General features: G+C 46.9%; 1 protein-coding gene across 1 annotated transcript in view; it reads right to left on the bottom strand.

Moving 5' to 3' along the window:
* Laptm4b (lysosomal protein transmembrane 4 beta) overlaps positions 1-20,025 on the bottom strand; it is a gene marked incomplete in the record, with an annotated part of 51,177 nt that overhangs the window by 9,506 nt on the left and 21,646 nt on the right. The window contains 4 exon segments of the mRNA XM_013512773.1: positions 5,303-5,398; positions 7,656-7,754; positions 11,635-11,757; positions 12,169-12,242. Of these exon segments, the coding sequence (XP_013368227.1) occupies positions 5,303-5,398; positions 7,656-7,754; positions 11,635-11,757; positions 12,169-12,242 (392 nt within the window).

The following is a 20,025-nucleotide window of genomic DNA, read 5'->3' as shown; positions in this document are numbered from 1 at the left end:
TACAGTCCCCTCAGGAGAGATCTGCAAGTGTCACGTCACCAGACTCCTGTCAACAACCCCCCCCCCACCCCTCCTGTGGGCTCCATCTCTCCACCGCTGGTCTCTCAGCTCAGTGAGTCTTTACCAACTCTGTAGCAAACCTTCACACTTCACTTGCTCTTTTACATTCAAAGGAAGAAAAAACTTAGAGCTGGGCATGGTAGTGCACGCTCGGGAGGCTGAAGCAGGAGGATCACTGTGAATCTGAGATCAGCCTGGGCTACACAGTGGGTTCAAGGTAGCCTAAACTCCATAGTGAGACGTTGTCTTAAAAAAAAAAAAATTTAGCCAGGCAAGGTGGTACAATGCCTGCAATCCCAGTACTTGGGAAGCTGAGGCAGGAGGATCGTTGTAAGTTTGAGACCAGCCTGGGCTACAAAGTGAGTTCAAGGCCAGCCTGAACTGCATAGCGAGACCCTATCTCAAAACAACCCCCCCCAAAAGACATATATATATATATATATATATATATATAAGGGGGGTAATATAAACAATTAAATTAGACAGGAAAAAGAGGAATCTAAAACTGAGATATTACAAATAAGATCTCCGGTTTCATGTCACAGGATGAACAGGTTAAAAGTGCCAAGGCTTCTGGCTGGGACATGGAGAGTCTTCCCTCCCCCTCCCGTTCCCCCTGCGCTGCCTCTGGGCCCTGGGTTCTGCACTCTGTGGAAGGCTGGTCCCCTGGGCAGGTACATTTCTTGTCCATACATCTGATATGACCAGGGTGAAAGGTACGGCAGGAAGCAGCCTGTAACTGTGCTTCGGGCAAAGGCCCCAAGCTCTGCGAGCGGCTTCTTCTGAAGAAGCCAAGAGAAGAAGCCCTGCACTGCGCAGCGGTCCTGTTCTCAGGCTGAAAGAGGCTTCTGAGGCCCAGCCAAAGGCTTCTCCAGGCCAAGCGGCTTCGCTCCCTCCCCTCAGCCTCTGCGGTGTGGCAGAAGTACACAGCACCCCTGTGACCCCAGCAGGAATGTGTTCCTAACCACAGCCACTTTCTACCAGGAAGTAAGGAACAACCTGGTCTTTAAGTAGCTGAAAGGAAACAAAGCGGGAGCTTTTTGTGCTCATTATCTGAAAGTCTCCGAAACCCCCAGAAATACCACCCCAAATCATCCTAGTCAACCACTGACTTATTCTGCGGCTTCTTCATGGCCCAGGGTCATCGTTAACCTCCAGGAGAAGAGGCTGCTGGAAGAGGGCTGCAGGGCCGCGGGGAGACCGCAGCCTTCGCCGGCGCCAGGGCACTGCTTCCACCTGTTTCTCACGCAGGCAGACTCCACAGAAAGCCCCACGCAGCGATACCTTCAAAACTCAAAACAATGAACTGGCACACAATATTCATCCGGGTTAGCCCTACAGTAGTTTATATTTTTTCCTACTTATCCCAGAACAGTTAGGAATTTTCCTATAGCATCCTAGACTTTAATCTTTTATCTGGAACCAAAATTTCAGATACTATTCTGGCTAAATATCTCGTCGATTCCCAAGTGTCCCCATTGCACAAGATTCAGATTAGGGTTTTCAGACATAACAAAATCCTGGCACTGCTAATGCCCAAGGCTTAGTATCAGTAAAACAAGGTTGCACAGATTAAAAGTTTTTAAAACCTCAATCTGCACAGAGTTAAGACATAGGCTTCTGCTGGGCATGGTGGCACATACCTGTAATCCCAGCACTCAGGAGGCTGAGGCAGCAGGATCATTGCAAGTTCGAGACTAGCCTGGGCTACAAAGTGATTTCAAGGCCAGCCTGAAATGCATATTGAGACCCTGTCCGAAAAAGACCAAAAAAAAAGAAAAAGAAATCTGCTTCTATAACCTGGATGTTTGTCTCAACATGCCTTTCCTCTTAAGGCTACATACATCTGACGGCACAAGAGAGAACTCGGGTCACAAAACACACACACCCCTGCCCAGGACTGCAGCAGGCCCTCAGAAGGGACGCTGCATCTCCTCACAGCAACCGTGCTGGGCCAGGAGCCATACTGACCAAGGCATCTTGGGGTGCCCCAAGCCTTTAGGGCAGTCACAGCAGCACCTCAGCATACCACACTGGGGGGCCACCTTTAAGCCCTGGACTGACTACTCAATCACTGAAACAGCTGGGAAGTTATCTGCATGGTCTAAAGGGAGAATGGAAATGTTCACTCAGACCCAAAGGCATCATAAACGAGAGCCTGCGGCCCTCTGGCCCACATCCACACCAAGGTTTCTGTGCTAATTCGGTTGGAACGCTGGAGGACAGGTTCACCCCAGCAATCACCTCCAATATCTAATAACCCCACTTCTCCCCCACCCCCAGCAGGATTTGGGAAGGTGACATCTGGATAGCAATACAGGTGCTGTCCTAACGGCAGACAAGGGAGCGCATTTATTTTCTACCAGCAAGAGCCCCAGTACGCTTCTTTTAACAGAGGTCAATGTGACTATTTTAGCCTGGGAGAAGAGGCATCTGGCCTGAAATCTGATGGGCAGTGAAAGCCGGCCCTGACACGGGGCCCTGGCAGAGATGGACGAGAACCGCACGTCATTATGCGAAATGACATCCTTATCCTATGGGGCCGGGGAAAATGACAGAACTAGATCACCGCAGCCAGCATTAACTCCTTCAGTTCCAGTCAAGATAATCTTTAGACACGCAAAGCCCTGATTCGGCCGGGCACGCTGGCGCACGCCTGTAGTTTTGGTGCTCGGGGGACTAGGAGGCAGACTGCTAGCCGAGCTGAGGCCAGCCCGGGCTACAGTCTCAGTCCATCAATAAAGCATAAATAATTTTTTTTTTAAAAGAGAAAAAGTGTCCTCCAACTCTAAAAATCAGCATCATGGTCTCCAGATATCATTCCCATCAAAACGAAGCAGGTTCCCTGGAGAAATGGTGGACTCCAGGCCTAGGGCAAGAAAGTATACAAGATGAGCCTAAAAGTCTTCTCATACCAGAGCAAGGAAGCCAAAGAGAAGATAAACTTCCCTTCCCTCGGGACACAAAGTCCACGGATTTTTAACAAGACTTCACAGGAACTCTGGGAAAACAGCGCAGCGTCAGCAACTCCATTTCCTCCTCTAAAACATGTCAGGCTCATACAAAATGGCTGAGGAAGCGTCGGCCACCAGCAGGTCCCCACCTCCTTGAGGCTCGAGTCCACCCAGAAGGAAGCTGTTCTGAGGAACAGGCGCCCTGGTACAAGGCCAGGAGAGCTTCTGGGATGAACTTCATTAATTAGTCTAAGTAACCCATCACCCCACATCTGTTTTGTATCTTTCAAAGGGAAAAGTAATTGTCTCCGCTCAAAACCTGGTGCAAGCCGGGCGTGGTGGCGCAAGCCCATCGTGGTGGCCCATGCCTGTAATCCAGCACTCGGGAGGCTGAGGCAGGAGGATCGCTGAGAGTTCGAGACCAGCCTGGGCTACAAAGTGAGCTCAAGGCCAGTCTGAACTCCACAGCGAGACCCTGTCTCAAAAAGACCAAAAAACAAACAAACAAACAAAAACCTGGTGCTATGTGTATTTTAGGGCCTTTCTCATTGTTCTTAAACAATCTAAGCACTTATTCTACCAATTTTCTTCTGGAGAAAAAAAGACGGCAGTGAGAAGCATATGGAAACAAATGAATGCAGGTGGTGTGTCACCTTCACTGAGCCCTGCACCCCAGGAACGCCAGGAGGAGGGGCTCACATAGCTTGTTTAACAACTTTATTGTTTCTCAAATTCAGGTCTCTAGCTGAGCCAGGTGTGCTAGGAAGCTTATGGAGGCAGGATTGTGAGTTTGAGGCCAACATGGGCTACACAGAGTGGAAGGCCAGCCTGTAGCGTGCTGTGAGAAGTGGTCTCAAAAACAAAAGCAAACAAAGCAAGCGCCATGAAATCCCCACACTCTGGAGCTGGAGATAAGAGGTGTGCGAGTTCAAGCTCAGCCTGGGCGTTTCAGTGAGACCCACTGTCAAAATTAAAATAAATGCCAAACATTCATTAAGAGTGAAAAATTTTTTGAGCCAATCATTTTCCCTAAGCTACAGAATGGCTAGTGGTTATTTCTTAAATGTAGCTAACCCAAGAGGAATTGCTCAGAGGGCTGAGGAGCGCTCTGCAAAGCCCACGGGCCTCTCAGCCCTGCTCCAGGTGCTGGGCTCCCGACCTGACAGCAGAGTGCGATCTCCTGTCCAACCCAAGGTACGCAGGACACTGACAGCTCACAGCCCAGGACGCTGCAACGCCGTGCCCGCCCACACATTTAACAGAAGCCTCGAAATGCTTTATCCACTTTATACACAAGAGAGTAGGGGTGGTCCAATTATTTCAGTGAGGAAGACAACAGAATTTAAAGCATGAAGTCCTGCCCTCCATAGTCTACAGACTCGGCCCGTTCGTCACATTCATGCCGCCTTCCGTCCTGTCCACCCTGACCCCGTCCTGTCCCACCCCCGTCACCAGTGCTCTGAGCCCTGTAACGCACGCTCTAACTGGGTGCTGTGCTCAGCACAGGGCTGATGCAGTTGCCTGGAGGATTCACGCTTCTCTCCAACAAACCACACTTTCAATGTCATTTACACAAATTACAATGGAGTTCACGGATGCTGCCATTGCAGAAACGTTTCCTAAAACCTTACGTGATAGGTTAAAATTTTGAATGGGTGAACAACTAGCAGCAGAACAGAAATCATCTGAATTCTCTGACTAAGGCTTTTTTGGAGACAGTGCTTCGCTTCAGCCACAGAAAACTTCCTACACCTCAGCCTGGGTTGCCAGAGTGTGTCACCACGTCCTGCTTTGACTAAAGTACTAAGGCTTTCATATACAGGGCCAATTATAAAGACATGGCAACTTCTTATTTAAGTAAAAAAATCGTATTTCCTGGTTTAAGTTCACATGTAACATGAAACAGTCATACTGTGTAGAACTGACATGTAGAATTATATACCATGGTTTACAGTTCCATAACTATGGCTAACACACGCACACATACACATATAAAATCTATCAGTAATACTTCTATAATACACACATAGGCTGGGGATATAGCTCAGTGGCATAAGCACCTGTCTGGCAAGCGCAAAGTCCTGAGTTCAATTCCCAGTACCAGAAAAAAAAATACACACACAGAACCATCTAGAATACAGGGAAAACATATTGTGTTTCACGTCTCAACGAATCCTCTGATGACTAAGCAGCTGACAAAATGTAAACACCAGAAAAGTACCAGGCATTGGAGACATGAGGAGCCAGCACACAGCAGGGTGAGGGGCTCCCGGGGACATCACACCTACCGTGGTGTCGTTGCCGGTGACGTAGACCAGAACTTCAGAGGAGTTCCTGCCATTGATGTATCGGTAGCAATTCCAAACACAGCTAATCAAGTAACCCTGCGAGAGAGTGGTCGTTACTTTTAGTTTCCAAACTATAGATAATGTAAAATAGCACACAAAGCCAGACTATAAAAGTGTCATTTACAAAGCGGGCAGCAACTTGCTTCAGTGCCCTCATTTCTTATTGATGTTTCTGGAACCGCTGATTAGGGAAGGACATGTTTAATGCATCTCACAGGTGAACTCTCGGCCACGCGCCTCCCCGCTCCGTCTGCGGGGCAGGGTGGTGGGCGCTGCCTCCTTGCTGGTCTTAGCAGGGAACAAAACTGATAAAGGTCTCGTGTGGGGATCCCGGAAACTGATGCCGTGAGGAACCGCAGAAAAGTGTAAGGACACAGCAGGCGGTGAGAGCCACTGACCCAGGGACTGGTTCTGGGAAGCACAGCACACCCCGTGTTTCGCTGCACGAACAGTGCATGCAAGGCGGCAGCTTGGTGCCAGGAGGGAGGCGGCAGTGAGGGCAGGAGCGTTCACAAGAAATGCAACCCAGTTGGGGCAGAGGCAGAGGTGGAAATAAAGCCAGGCTGAGTCCTCTCCAATTAGAGGCAGTTATCTGTAGGATGCTGTGTCTGAGACTCTGGGACTGAACCCAGCCAGGGCCTTTGCTCCAAGCTCCATCCCCAGCCACTCTTCCATTCTATTGAGCTCACTCAGTTGCCTAGGCTGGGCTCAAATTTGTGATACGCCCGCCCCAGCCTCCCACACTGCTGGAGTAACAGGCATGCACCACCACACCAGGCTTGAATTACGATCACTTAGTAAGACAGCAAGGACTCACTCTTCTCATTCACCACCAAGCCCAGCATCTAGAACACAGCTCGCACACAGAGCCCTGTAGGATATCTCCCCTTGTCTTTGGGGATTACTCAAGACCCCAAGGAGAGGTCTGAAGCAAAGGACAGCCCTGAACCCTGCACCTGCATCCCCATACATATGCACTTCTGATAACGTTCAATAAACTGGGACAATGCACTGTGATAAACCGTGCCACTGTGGTCCCTCTCAAAATACAGAACTTTGCATTTAGTATTTTTTGGGTCTTGCTCTACCACTGGCAACTAAAACTTCAAGAAGCAGAACCTCAGATGGGGGACAGGATACTGAGCTCGCTGAATAAATGATTAAACAATGAGATTTTCCTGCTAGCAGAATGTAAGCATGAATTATAGTAACTATAGGTGAGAACGAACAGGCAGCACCTGACTGAAAAAGTTACTAACTTTTCGGGGATCAATCTGACAATCTGTCAAAGGCCTTGAAACTATGTGTGCCCTTTATTTTAAGAAAATATATCCTGAAATAAATGCCTAGGTATCACTCTAGCATAGTTAATATTAGACATTTGCTTCAATGTCTAAAAATTGGTAAATAATGATATTCATAAAGTGTGTTGATACAGAATATTTTAGAACACATTTTAAAAACAAATGATAGGTCAGGCATGGTGGAGCACATGTATAATCTTAAGTTTGAGGCCAGCATGGGCTACATAGTGAGTTCAAGGTCAGCCTGAATTACCTACCAAGATCCTGTCTTAAAGATAAAAGAATGTCTACTACATGGACCTTGCATCGCATGTTGTAGCATTATATGCTATATAATGCGTAACACTATACTAATTTATTCCTAGCCAAACATAGTTTGGAATAACCCTTGGCTGCCCTATGGCCTTGATTCTGGTTAGTGTTTATCGCTCATACAGAGACTATATGTTAGAAAATAAAAAATCAGTTTAAAAATGAACTCACTGGTTTTTCTGTGGTGTTCAGGATACATTTCATAATATTTAAAACCTCATTAAAGTCTTTGTGTGTCAAAAAAAAAAAAAAAAAAAGTCTTTGTGTGTCATGGTTTATATCTAGGTGTCCCCCCAAAGCCTCATGCGTTCACAGGTGGAGATTTTGGAAGATGACTGGGTCATGAGGGTGTGATACTCATGTGTGGATGAGTCCACTGAAGAGTTTACAGCTAAATGCGACGTTGGGAGGGGAAGCCTGGTCGGAGGAGACAGTCACTGTGGGCATGGCCTGGAGGGTCTCTCTCTCTCCCTCCTCCTCCCTTGATTCCTCTCTGCTTCCCGCTGCCATGCCATGAGCTGCTACTCTTTCAACACACTGCCCTGCCTTGGAGCCAGTTGACTATGGACTGAAACCTCTACGAAGTATGTGAGTCAAAATAAACCTTTCCTCCTTCGTGTTGTGGGCACTGGGTATTATCTCAACAACAAGGAAGTAACTAAGACATCAATGCTTACCTTAAATGTCAAGATAATGCTGAAAAACAGAAGAATAATAAGGACCAAACAGGTAGGGTTCACCGACATGATATCATCTCTGTAGGGAATATCAGGAGGCTGCAGAAGAGAAGGGCTCATTAGCATCTCTCAAGTCATTCGAGGTTATATTCCTCAGGCATCACTTCAGATGTGCTTACCACAGAGCAGCAGGTAAAGCAGACAGTTATTATTCAGGACCAATATAGCATTTCTCACCTACTGTTCATGAAAAAGCTAGCAAATGTGTAGCACAGAGAGGCGGATCTGTTCTTAATCTGGGAGTAATTCCACTAAAGCCAAGGAGGACTCGGGTGCAAGCAAGCCCTTGAAAACAGCATTTTGCCCTCTGACCATGCAAAGGGAGAAGCTGTGGTCTCCACCAGGGCTGTTTCCTACACCTCTGGTATCTGGATTTACTGCAAGCTCTGGGCCTAAGGGGCATGCAGAAGGCAGCGGGGAGAATCCTCCTACCATGGTGTCTTCCTGATGATACAGCCTATCTTTGCCAATGTTACCGCTTCCCAAAGGGCAGCTTCTCCTATAACAAGAATCTGCACCACTGAAAAAACACCAGGGCTTGGGGTGTGGACCAGTGGCACAGCACTTGCACCGCACATGTGAGGCTTTGGTCCCAGCACAGCAATGAATGAAGGAACCACTCAAAATCAAGTCCTTGGCTGGGTGTGGTGGTGCACACCTATAATCCCAGCACTCAGGCAACTGAGGCAGGAGGGTCACTGAGAGTACGAGGCCAGCCTAGGCTATAAAGTGAATTCAAAGTGAGCCTGAACTACACAGTGAGACACTGTCTCAAAAAGACCAAAAAAAAAAAAAAAAGAAAGAAAGAAAGAAAGAAAGAAAGAAAGAAAGAAAGAAAGAAAGAAAGAAAGAAAAAGAAAATTGAGTCCTACCCCTTACCCACAGGTCACAGGAAACCCCAGAGGACCAAGCCTGCCATGGCCAGAGCGCCCCTCATGGCTGCAGGGCCTGCCCTGCGCCTCCGGGATGGCCGGAGTGTAGCTCATGCAAGGCTGAGCCAGGTGCCACATTCTCCCTGTCCTCTTCACTGCCCCAGTGTGCCTGTGCCCCATGGGAGCAGAACTGAGCCAGGGCAGAGTGGGAAGGGTAGGGCGGGGGGGGGCAGCCTGTGACTGGTGCCCACTGCTCTTCAGCTACACCACGGAGAGCTGGCTCACAGCTCTGCCACCTTGGGCAGAATCAAAGTCATTTTCTGTGATCAGCTCACGAAATCCTGGGAAAGTATTTGTAGCAGAGACCCTAAAGGGTAAGAATAGCTTGCTGTTGTTTATAAGATCAAGAAGAAACCATACTGCTTGTGTTCTCTAGTTAAAGAGATCTGAGCAGAAGCAAGTACATGATGCTTTCCATACAGATCCTGACATTCTTTTTCCCCAGAAAAGTTGACATATCTTGTTTAGGTTTTTGGTTTTTTGAAACAGGGTCTCAAGAAACTGTCAATGAGTCCTTGATTGGTCAATATTGCATGGCTCTATCTGTGTTCATGAGAAACCACTTTGAAGATATCAATATGTAATACAACAAGCGTTGTTAATTTCCTACCACTGTGTTTGTAACTCTGTATTGTCTGTACTGTTCTTTTGCTATTTTGTAAAATGTTGTCTGTCTGTTAATGTTTTCCTTTTATTTTTAAAATTAAAAAAAAAAAAAAGAAACAGGGTCTCACTATGCGATTCAGGCTGGTCATGAACTCACTACGTAGCCCAGGCTGACCTCAAACTTGCAGCAATCCTCCTGCCTCAGTCTCCCAGAGTGCTGGGATTACAGGCATGCGCCACCATGCCCAGCTGGACATGGTTTTTAATGCAAGTTGAAATCTAGTTTTCAAAACAAAATAAAACCTGCACAACTTGTGTCGGCTGTGCTAGGGCTGCTCTGCTGTCAGCCTGTGAGCAGCTCACTCGTCTTTAAGACCACACAGGAGACATTCGATTCTACCAGCGCCTTCCAATTACAAAGAAAAGTAGGAGTTTTAAAACATTGATCTTATAATTACTGACCAAGGTCATCATGGCAACAGCCCTGGCTCCACAGGACAGACGGGAGCTGAGAGGAGACCCCCTCCTGGGGTGAAACTGGGCCACTGGGGGTTATCTGTACAGCGGAGCTCCCTGAGGAAACCGGTGCTGCGACCTCAGCTATGTATAGACACAGCCAGAAGGTAAGGGCAGCGGAGCGAAACGGTCTTGGAAAGTCCCGCCAGAGCTCCTGCTCTCCTTTGATCACTGTTCACTCCCTAACCGCTGCTCTGCTTCTGTAACTTCACTTCACGCTGATTTCCAGTGAAAAACTGCCCCACAGAAAAGAAACATGGAAGTGGAGACAACGCTTGGTTCAGGGTTCTTAGGGTGACTTGAGTCACCTGTGGAGACACTGGCAATCAATGGCTCTTTGTTCCTAACTCCCTGGCTGGGGGTGTTGGGGTCCTGTTCGTTTTCCTGCTTCAGAGCAACCGCGGAGCGGGAGGAAGTCAGGTAGCACTGCGAGGCCGCTTCCCAGCTGCGGTGAGGCCTCAGCTCCAGGGAGCTCATCGTCCTGCAGCTGACACGGGTCAGCTTCCCCGAGTCCCCCCACTGCCTAGTCACAGGCGATGCTGACGCTTCCTTCCCTCCTCGAGCCCAGCACCAGAGCACAGCAGCGCAGCGTCCGCGGGCAGAAGTGACCCTCCCTACCTTCCCTGCTGCGGGACGCTGAGCTACACCACAGGCACAGCAGCGAATGCACAAAATGGGCACCGAGGTCGTTCCTGAGGCTAGGCAGCACCCAATCGTGGACCTGTTTTCTAAGGTAAGCTACTACCGACAAAAACAACAATTCCAACAATGAAGATATTGGTTTTATATTTTACTTTTTTTTTTTTTTTTAAGTTCTTATAGAGCTGGGGATATAGCTAAGTAGTAGAGTGCTTGCCTAACATGCACAAGGATCTGAGTTCAATCCTGGTCCCACAAAAATAAAGTACTTGTTTTTTTTCTACTTTTTTTTTTTTTTGGTACCAAGAATTGAACTCAGGACCTTGAGCTTGCCAGACAGGCACTTGTGCCACTGAGCTATATCCCCAGCCCAAAATAAAGTATTTGTAATGCTGAGGATCAAACCCAGGGCCTTGGAAAAGTATTAATACTTCAAAGTTTAGGGCCAGCCAGGCGTGGTGGCACAGACCTGTATGTGATCACAGACGAGGCAGGAGAATGTGAAGTTCAAGCCCAGCCTAGAAACTTAGTGAGATCTTGGCGGGGAGGGGGTTAAAAAAAAAAAAAGAGTTACAATGTAGCTCAGTGTAAAGACCCTGGGTACAATCCCCTGTACCACCCCTGTAAAAAAGTTCAGAGACTAAAAACTACTGGAGACTTCCCTAGGCGTTAGCAGCACATAAGCACAAATTATAAATGGCTTTTTTTCCTCAAACTCATGGCAACGCTTCTGCCTCAGCCTCCTAAGCACTGAGATCACAGGCATGCGCCACACAGCAGGCTTAAATGACCTTCCTACAATCTGACTGACAGAGATAAAAAGGACACTCCCTGATGGGAGTGACAAGTCCTTTAACTTCTGGGGGATCAGTCTTATCTCCCCCAGGACAGCACTGGTTTGTTTTGTTTTATGAACCAGGGTCTCACTATGCAGTTCAGCCTAGCCTTGAACTCACTATGCACCCCAGGCTAGCCTCCAATTCATAGCGATTCTCCTGCCGCAACCTCCTGAGCACTGGGATTACAGGCGAGTGCCACCACGCCTGGCCAGGACAGTGGTGTTTTAGAAGGAAAACTGACTTGCTCTATCGCCGAGCCGGGCCCCTTGCCAGCGTCATTATTTTAAGCATCAAACCAATGGGCTCTGTGAGTGGAGCCTGCCAGGGGCATGTGCAGGATGGGCAGGGCGTGGCTGTCACCGGGTCACGAGCTCCTCCACAGCTTACCAGCTGCCGTAGGTAGTCCTGGATGGAGTTCGGGTACACGAGCACAGTGACCGCAACCAAGGTGTTCAAGGCGAAGTCAAAGATCTGGTAACAGAAGAACGGGATGATCCAGGCCGCACGTTGCTAAACACAAGCAAACAGAAGGTTAGCGCCACCATGCTACAGCACAGGCTGCTGCTGAGTTCGCAGAGACGGTGCATTAATCTAAAGGGACGCGGAGGACCTGAAATTCACTGCACCAGGTCAAGACAGCAACTGATTTGCCAGATAGCAGTAGGCAACAAACAAGACTCAGCAAACACGAATACCGCCTTCACTGCTTTTGCTAGTGCCAGACTTAAACTCCCAAAAAGAGTCTCACAGGAAACCCGGGAGCCTCCTCCACGCTCACCGGAGGGACACGCAGTCTCCCCCAGCGGCGGCGAACCTGCGGCACACGTGTCACAGCAGGCTGCCTGCGTCACTGAAAGCTCTGCACGCTCACCGTCGCTGGCTTACGCCGCCAGGGGCTGAGGGACAGGCCCAGCTTCTCACCTTGTACGCGCCATAGGTCGCCATCGCGCAGATCACGATCATGAGCACAGAAACTGCAACGGCAATGTAGATGTCTGCCAAAAGGTCGAAAACCAGACAGTTAGCAACGAGCCACTGCTGAAACAGTCTGGACTTTCTCCTTAAAGCCATTTTGCTTATAAACCAATTAAAACTTGATGCTAAGTAAACCACCAGTTTTGCTTTTTCTTGGAATCTGACTAGATGATAGTTAACACAGGTAAAGTGCCCAAGAAATAATCTCACAAAGACACAGGAAAGACATGTTGCTCACAAGTATCAAAGTAATTTTGGCCTTCTGATCCACTGTATACATATAAATCCTTTATGATAATGTTATAGATGTTCTTTTAGAGTTGTAGTGGAGAATAAACTATAATAAAAATTTCTTAAAAACTATAGCTTCATGTTGGGCATGGTGGCGCAAACCTGTACTCCCAGCACTCGGGGGGCTGAGGCAGGAGGATCATTGCCAGTTCAAGACCAGCCTGGGCTACAAAGTGAGATCAAGGCCAGCCTGGACTGCATAGCGAGAGCCTGTCTAAAAACACACACACACAAAAAAACTGTAGCTTCATAAACGGGCAACTGACCTTGGCCACACAGCTGCAACTCAGAAATAACTCAGGTCTATCTGTCCAGCTGCACAATGCACATACACATACTGTTTTTCAAAACTGTTCCAAGGACTGTCTACCCGACACACAGACTAGTCCTGTCAAGGTCACACTAAATCTTGTCCACTTGCCCGGCCTCTCACCACCCCCATCTTCCTGCCTTGTTAGAAATGACCCCCTAGGGGCTGGGGATACAGCTCAGTGACATAAGCGCCTGCCTGGCAAGCACAAGGTTGTGAGTTCGATCCCTGGTACTGCAAAAAAAAAAAAAAAAAAAAGAAATGACCCCCTCAATGAAACCTAGCCTGGACACGTCTGCCTGACAACCTATGACAAAATGGATGTAACCAATTATAAACTAACCTATTACCGACTCTGTACTTCCTGCTCACAAAATTCTAAGTTGCTGTTTTACTTTAGGCCAGAGCTGACACTTTGGGGAGCGATTCCTCATCAGCCCGCTGGTGTAAAGTAACAGTTGCCTTCCAAACTCCTTGGTGCAAAGGAGTCTGCTAGAGTTTTTCTGCAACACTACAGGTGCCATGAATGTATGCGAGCCTCATGGTCCCGAGACCTTCTCCGCATGGGTATAACAGCAGCTCATTCCGAGTGTGCCTGTCTCTGCTCTGCTCATCACAGCTGCACCATTTGGTTGGTCACAGCCAGATCACAGTACGAGGCCGGGCGTGGTTGCACACACCTATAATCCCAGCATTTAGGAGGCTGAGACGGAGGATCACTCCAATTCCAGGCTAGCCCGTGCAACATAGCAAGAGCAAGACCAGCCTGAACTACATAGCAGGACCTTATGTCAAAAGTGAAAATAAAACAAAGAGATCACAGCACCATGGGACCCTGCATGTGCAGGTCCACCATATCGTCATGTGATCAGCACCTCTTTTCAGCTGTTCGGGTCCCAGCTCCAATGTCAACACCTCGGAGAGCTCCTCCCAGGGTATTCTGCTACAGCCCTAGCAGTCACTGTTGCCTTCCTATCTTTACAGCACAGATCACAAGGGTCTTCTTTCTACTTGTTACTCATGTGCTGTTTCCTTCCAACACAGTGACCTTCCTGGCCGGAAGGACGTCATCTCGCTCCAAGGACAGCCACTGTCTAGGTGAGAACTGCTCCGAACAGCCATGAGCTGCAGGGAGGCACTGAGCATTTGAAACAAGGTCAGCATGAACTGAGGCAAGCAGGAAAATGACGTGCATGCCGATTTCATGTACAAGGAAAAGAATGTAAAACATTTCGCTCAACCTTTTTATACTGATCACACAGTAATATTTTGGATATATGGTACTTAAAAATTAAATTAATCTCACCTGTTTCTCTTTGCCTTTTTAACAAAACATTACTAAACAATTCTCTTATTACTTATGTGGTTACAATATCCTACTAAACGGTGCTGATCTAAGATAACTCATATATCATAGTAGGCACTAACTGAACATTTGTTTATTCAGGTCCATACATTTAGGAATGTTTCATCTCTTTTTAAATTTAAGACAAGGCCAAGGATATAGCTCAGTGGCACAAGTGCCTGCCTGGCAAGTGCAAGGTCATGAGTTTGATTCCCAGCACCAAAAAAAAAAAAAGATAAATTTAAGACAGAGTTTTGCTATGTAATCCAAGCTTGCCTGGAATATGCAGTAATTTTCCTGCCTCAGCCTCCTGGGTGCTTGGATCTACAGGTATGTGCCACCACACCCAGCTAGGAGACGCTTATGGCTAGGCAACATATGTAAGCACAAGACCCATGCAGGAGAGGATCTGAACAGTGCCAGACAGTTTTCAAGGCACTTTTACAAATTGTTTCACCCTCCCGACTGGGTTAGATATTACTGTTCTTACAAACAAATTATAAACCTAAGACTCAGGGGTCATGGAACTTTCTGGATAGCATTTGCATCAAAGGCTAAGCTATGTATGCTTCCTTCTACCACACTGTACCAGGCTGCCTATAACCCTAACTACCAAAGACCCAGCCAGGCCGCACATCTGTTGCTCTTTCTCCAAGGCCAGTGCACTAGCTTTACTTACAGCCATCCCTGAAGCCCAGCTGCAGGCTGAGAGAACATTTCAAGTGGGAAGTGTACAAAGTACATCTGAGGATGGAAATGCAGATATGCACTAAAGTATTACTGTTCCTCACATCAAACCTGTGGCTGGAGGTGCAACTGAAGGTTACAGCCACAAAGGCTATAATTACACACTTCCCTGGAGATAATGGGCGCTTGAGAGTATTGGTACCACCTTTCTGAGATAGATTTCCTGTGTAAGTAAACCATTACCTCAATAGGGGTGGGTCATCCTCTCCCAAAAAGACTAAGAGTAAGACTTACGGTTACGGTACTAACACTAAGACAGACCGAGACTACATACAGATTATCCACCAAGGGTAATGAGGTCATCCACATGCCCTTGTTACCACTGGATCAGTATTACCTAAGCAGCTATACTTGTAACCTTATGGTTCATTACAGTTTTGACCCACACTGTTCCCACCCCTTGTGACTTTATTCTATAAAACTTCCTTCGAGAAGTGGGTTCATTGGTAACTCATTCGGGGCACCTCCTGCCTCTCAGCTCTTCCTACCCCCATTCCGAGTCCCTTTTTTTTCTCCCCAGTAAATTTTCCTACTCTTAAAAAAGTTCAGCCGGGCGTGGTGGCACACGTCTATAATCCAGCACTCGGGAGGCTGAGGTAGGAGGCTGAGGCAGGAGGATCGTTGCGAGTTTGAGGCCAGCCTGGGCTACAAAGTGAGCTCAAGGCCAGCCTGTACAGCACAGCGAGACCTTGTCTCAAAAATACAAAAAAAAAAAAAAAAGTTCTTGTTCCTTCAATTTAGTCTACAGATTGAACGCAACAAACTTGTGAAGATGTGGATGACTCTTACAGAAGTGAACAGGTGAGTCTCAAAAGGAAGAAAAAGGCAACGTAAGAGTCACTTCTCTCAAGACACTACATATAGTAGTTGATTTTGTAGTTTTGTTTTGGTTTGGTTTTTTTTAGTCTTTTTGAAACAATGTCTCGCTATGCAGTTCACATTGGCCTTGAGCTCACTTTGTAGCCCAGGCTGGTCTTGAACTCCCAATGATCCTCCTGCCTCAGCCTCCCAAGTGCTGGGATTACAGGCATGCGCCACCATGCCTGGCAATTTTGTAATTTTAAAATGCTTACTTAGCCTCACATTATTCTTGGATCAATGGGGAGGACAAGCTTGAATTCATTTCACATGCAACCCTAAGGCTGAGTGGCTTAACTCCTCAGATGCGGAGAAAGCCTGTCTGCACACACTGACAGTATAAACATATGGGTGCGCTATCACGCCTGGCTAAAACTGCGTATTTTTTTTTAAACTGCATATTCTTAAAAACAACAACAAAAAAACCCTCCAGAACTAAATTTCACTTAAGCCTAACTTCTTCTTTTTTGAGACAGGGTCTCACTATGCAGTTCAGACTGGCCTGGAACTCACTATGTAGCCCTTGCTGCTCTTAAACTCAAGAGCGATCCTCCTGCCTCAGCCAAATGCTGGGATTACAGCTGGGAACCATAACATATGTAAGAGGGGTGGAGGATGCAGCAGAGACTACCAGGCTTGTGTAAACGCAACATGGCATGGAGTTCATGGTGTCTGGATGGAGGCAGCAGATAAGACCCTGTGCCTGGAACAAAGAGAAGTGGGATAGAGAGAAGCAGGGGATGCTGGGTGGGAAGATCTCAATAAACACCTGTGGTCGAAGTTCTCTGGCTGTCTTGCACCTCAGGGGGCAGAGTCCTGGAAGTTTCCAGTGTAAATCTGCAATGTCTCCAGATGTTCCCAGATGGGCCGAAACCTGCAAAATTCCTTACCCTATCTAATCTCCTTTCCTGTGGTTGCCAAGGACAACTGCAGGTGCTGAGGGAGCTCCCTGCTGGTAAGCAGGCTGGGGGCTGGGAGTCAGGTTTGGAGCCTTACATGGGCCACTTTGCCTGGTTCAAGCCTAATCTTAAAATTTTAAATGTCTTTTCTAAAGGATATAAAACTCAAAGGAATCTAAAAGGCACAAATAAAAGAATTAAAATAAAAATATGCTACTGAAGTAGAAGAAATAAAGACAGATAAAAAAAAAAGACAAAAGTTGTAATTTTAAAATTGTACTTTTGGGGCTGGGGATTTAGCTCAGCGGCAAAGCGCCTGCCTTGCAAGCGCAAGGTCGTGAGTTCGGTTCCCGGTACCAGAGAAAAACCAAAAAAACAACAACAAAAAAAAAATAAATAAATAGTTAAAAAAAAAAAAATAAAATAAAATAAAATAAAATAAAATAAAATTGTACTTTTAGGAAGGCTGCAACTTCAGGACACAAAGTAACCCAAAGTTGCAAAATTTTTCCCCTTCCAGGAAATGCACTCCAAAAGTATTCGTAACAGTCACAACTACACTAAGTCTGTAAAACGGTCCTTTTCTTGTGTGTCACGTGTGTAGAATGCACCCTTCATCGCTCTTCCATTGTAAACTGGGTGCCAGACTTCTGCAGCTACACAAACACCACAGATTTCCACCCCTAAAACACATCCGAGCCCCTGCCCCTCACCCAGGCACGCGCCTGCCGTGTGCCCTTCTCTAAGGCTGCTACTACCAACCCTGTCCAGGCCTCTCGCCGGGCGCCCTGCACTCCTTTCTGTGACTCAGGCAGGAAACCTGTGAACTACCCCACCAGCCCCACTAACACCCAACATCAGAGCACCCTTACAGTGGTCCCTAAATTAAATTCCTGCCTTAATGACGCAGCTCTAATTTGAAAAGAATCCTAAGAAAAGCTACACCACTGGCACAAAAGGCATAAACAGAAAGGGTTCCCCAATACTCAGTCATTTAAATAGAACAGTCATATAAGATTACCTGAATTGCCTTTATTCAGTCTATTTCTAATTTATCTATCTGCTGAATTTATTTACTTCATAAAACTCACACCTAGCTTGCTGTCCCACACCTTGTCTACTGATAAACCATTCTTATGCCGATTGTCTATCTTTCTAGCCACATTTCGGGCACTGTAGCACATGCAAACTGTATTGTGAATATCCTGTCCCCGGGAAGTGTAGACTGTTTTCAGCTGCATGTAGTCCTGACAGGTCAGGGACCACACAGGATGGGGAAAGGCAAAAGCTTGGGCTCACCAGCTGCGCCCTCCCTCTGTGGCCAATCCTGCCCTCTCGCTGGCAGTCAGAGCCCTGGCCACCTCCCGCTTCCCATCACACAGCTAAGACAGACAAGCTGAGGAGACTGGGAAGGGTCCTGCACGGCAGGCTGCGATCCAGAGCTTAGTTACAAGTTACAGCAGGGGAGGAAGACAGAATTCCAGAGAAAGCCAATGAAGGGAGGAGTGTTCAGAGGGACTGCACTATTTTCAGCCAAAAGCAAGAATGAAGAATTTATTAAGGTCTTAGGTATCTGGCCTGAGTCTTTTTTTCCCCTTCATAATTCACATAATCACAAAATTCATCTTTTTAATATGTATACTTCAGTGGCTTTCTTTTTCAGTATCTTCACAAAGCTACAAAACTATGAGTGCCAGAACATTTTCATCCTTCCAAGAACCCCCAGCCACCTCTAGCAGTCACCGCCCCAATATCCCAGGCCTCCTCCCTGTCTCTGGGGAGCGGCCTATCCTGCAGGCTCTGTAGCTGCCTTCATTTAGCTTATTAAATAATGTATTTCAGGGCTGGGGATATAGCTCAGCCGTACAAGTGCCTGCCTGCCAAGTGCAAGGTCCCGAGTTTGATTCCCAGTACCAAAAATAAATAAATAAATAAATAATATATTTCAACATCAACTTCAGAGATTTTCTCTGCTCTAGCTATTAATTCCTGCCAGCTACAATCTTAGACTGAGGTACTTGTATTTACTTGACTGTCATTCAGGTTGTTCAATAATAGAAAACCCACGAACATTTTAATGATTATTTTCACTAGGGAACCAAGCTGTGAGACTAGGCCTCAGGAAAATAAACTTAGTAAAAACCACATGAAAACTCCCATGGACTCCACTGAAACTAAGACCTGAATACCTGAAATGCATATCTTGCAAGAGGACTTCTTTTTTTTTTGGTCTTTTTGAGGCAGGGTCTTACTATGCAGTTCAGGCTGGCCTTGAACTCACTCTGTAGCCCAGGCTGGCCTCAAACATGAAGCAATCCTCCTACCTCAGCCTCCTGAGTGCTGGGATTACAGGCATGTACCACCACGCCTCGTGAGAACTTTTTAAAAAGCTGTGCAAGTTACATATTTACTAAAGGTTTTTGAATTGTATATTTAAATAGTTTTATGACATGTAAATCTTACCATCAGGAAAGTTATTCCCAAAAAAGATGTTACAGATAGGACACACATGGAAAGTTGTCAATCAAACTCAAGACCTCATGCTTGCCAGGTAGGCACTGTACCTAGCTAAAATTCCTAGCCCTAAACTTGTGAAATTAAACGGTCAAAAATATACAAAAGGATTTCCTTTTGAAATGGACAAGATGGAGCTGGGGATATAGCTCAGCGGCACAGTGCCTGCCTGGAAAGTGCAAGGTTGTGCATTCAATTCCTGGTACCAAAACAAAAACAAAAACAAAAAAAAAAAACTGAACTGGACAAGTTGAGGCTAAAACACAAAAGAAAAAACAAATTACTAAGAATAGTCAGAACATTTCCTTTTGTTTTGGCAGCACTGGGGATTGAACCCAGGGGCTACACTGAGCTACATCCCCAACCCCTTTTATTTTATTTTTAAATTTTGAAACAGGGTCTTCTCGATAAGTTGCCCGGACTGGGCTGGAACTTTCAATCCCCCTGCCTCAGCCTCCAGTGTGTTAGAATTACAGGCATGTGCTACTGCACCAGGCTAAAAACATTTCTTAAATAGGACAGGCCTGACCTTGCCTGCAGCGCATGACGTAGTGCAGTGGCCCTGAACATGTATTCTCATGACCTAATGTGCCTTCTATTTTGCAGCAGCTAGAACACGCTACTGTCTCCACTTCCCAGACTCCTCTGCAGCTGGAGACTGATGGTGGAGCTAGATTTCCCAGCTGGGCCATGGCAGTCTCTCCTTTGTCCAGACTGTGTCAGGTAGCTCAAGCCCTCTCTGTGACGAGGCCAACCATGGGCTCTGTCTTTGTTCTGTTCAGTCCCATTTCAGCAAGAATCCTCTCATGGCAGTTTTAGGAAATTCTCATCCTTGGTAT

This window comes from Chinchilla lanigera, unplaced genomic scaffold (genome assembly GCF_000276665.1).
Source record: "Chinchilla lanigera isolate Chin_1 unplaced genomic scaffold, ChiLan1.0 scaffold00016, whole genome shotgun sequence".
Taxonomy (NCBI): domain Eukaryota; kingdom Metazoa; phylum Chordata; class Mammalia; order Rodentia; family Chinchillidae; genus Chinchilla; species Chinchilla lanigera.
The sequence above is the reverse complement of the archived record's forward strand: the minus strand, read 5'-3'. Positions and strand labels throughout refer to the sequence as shown.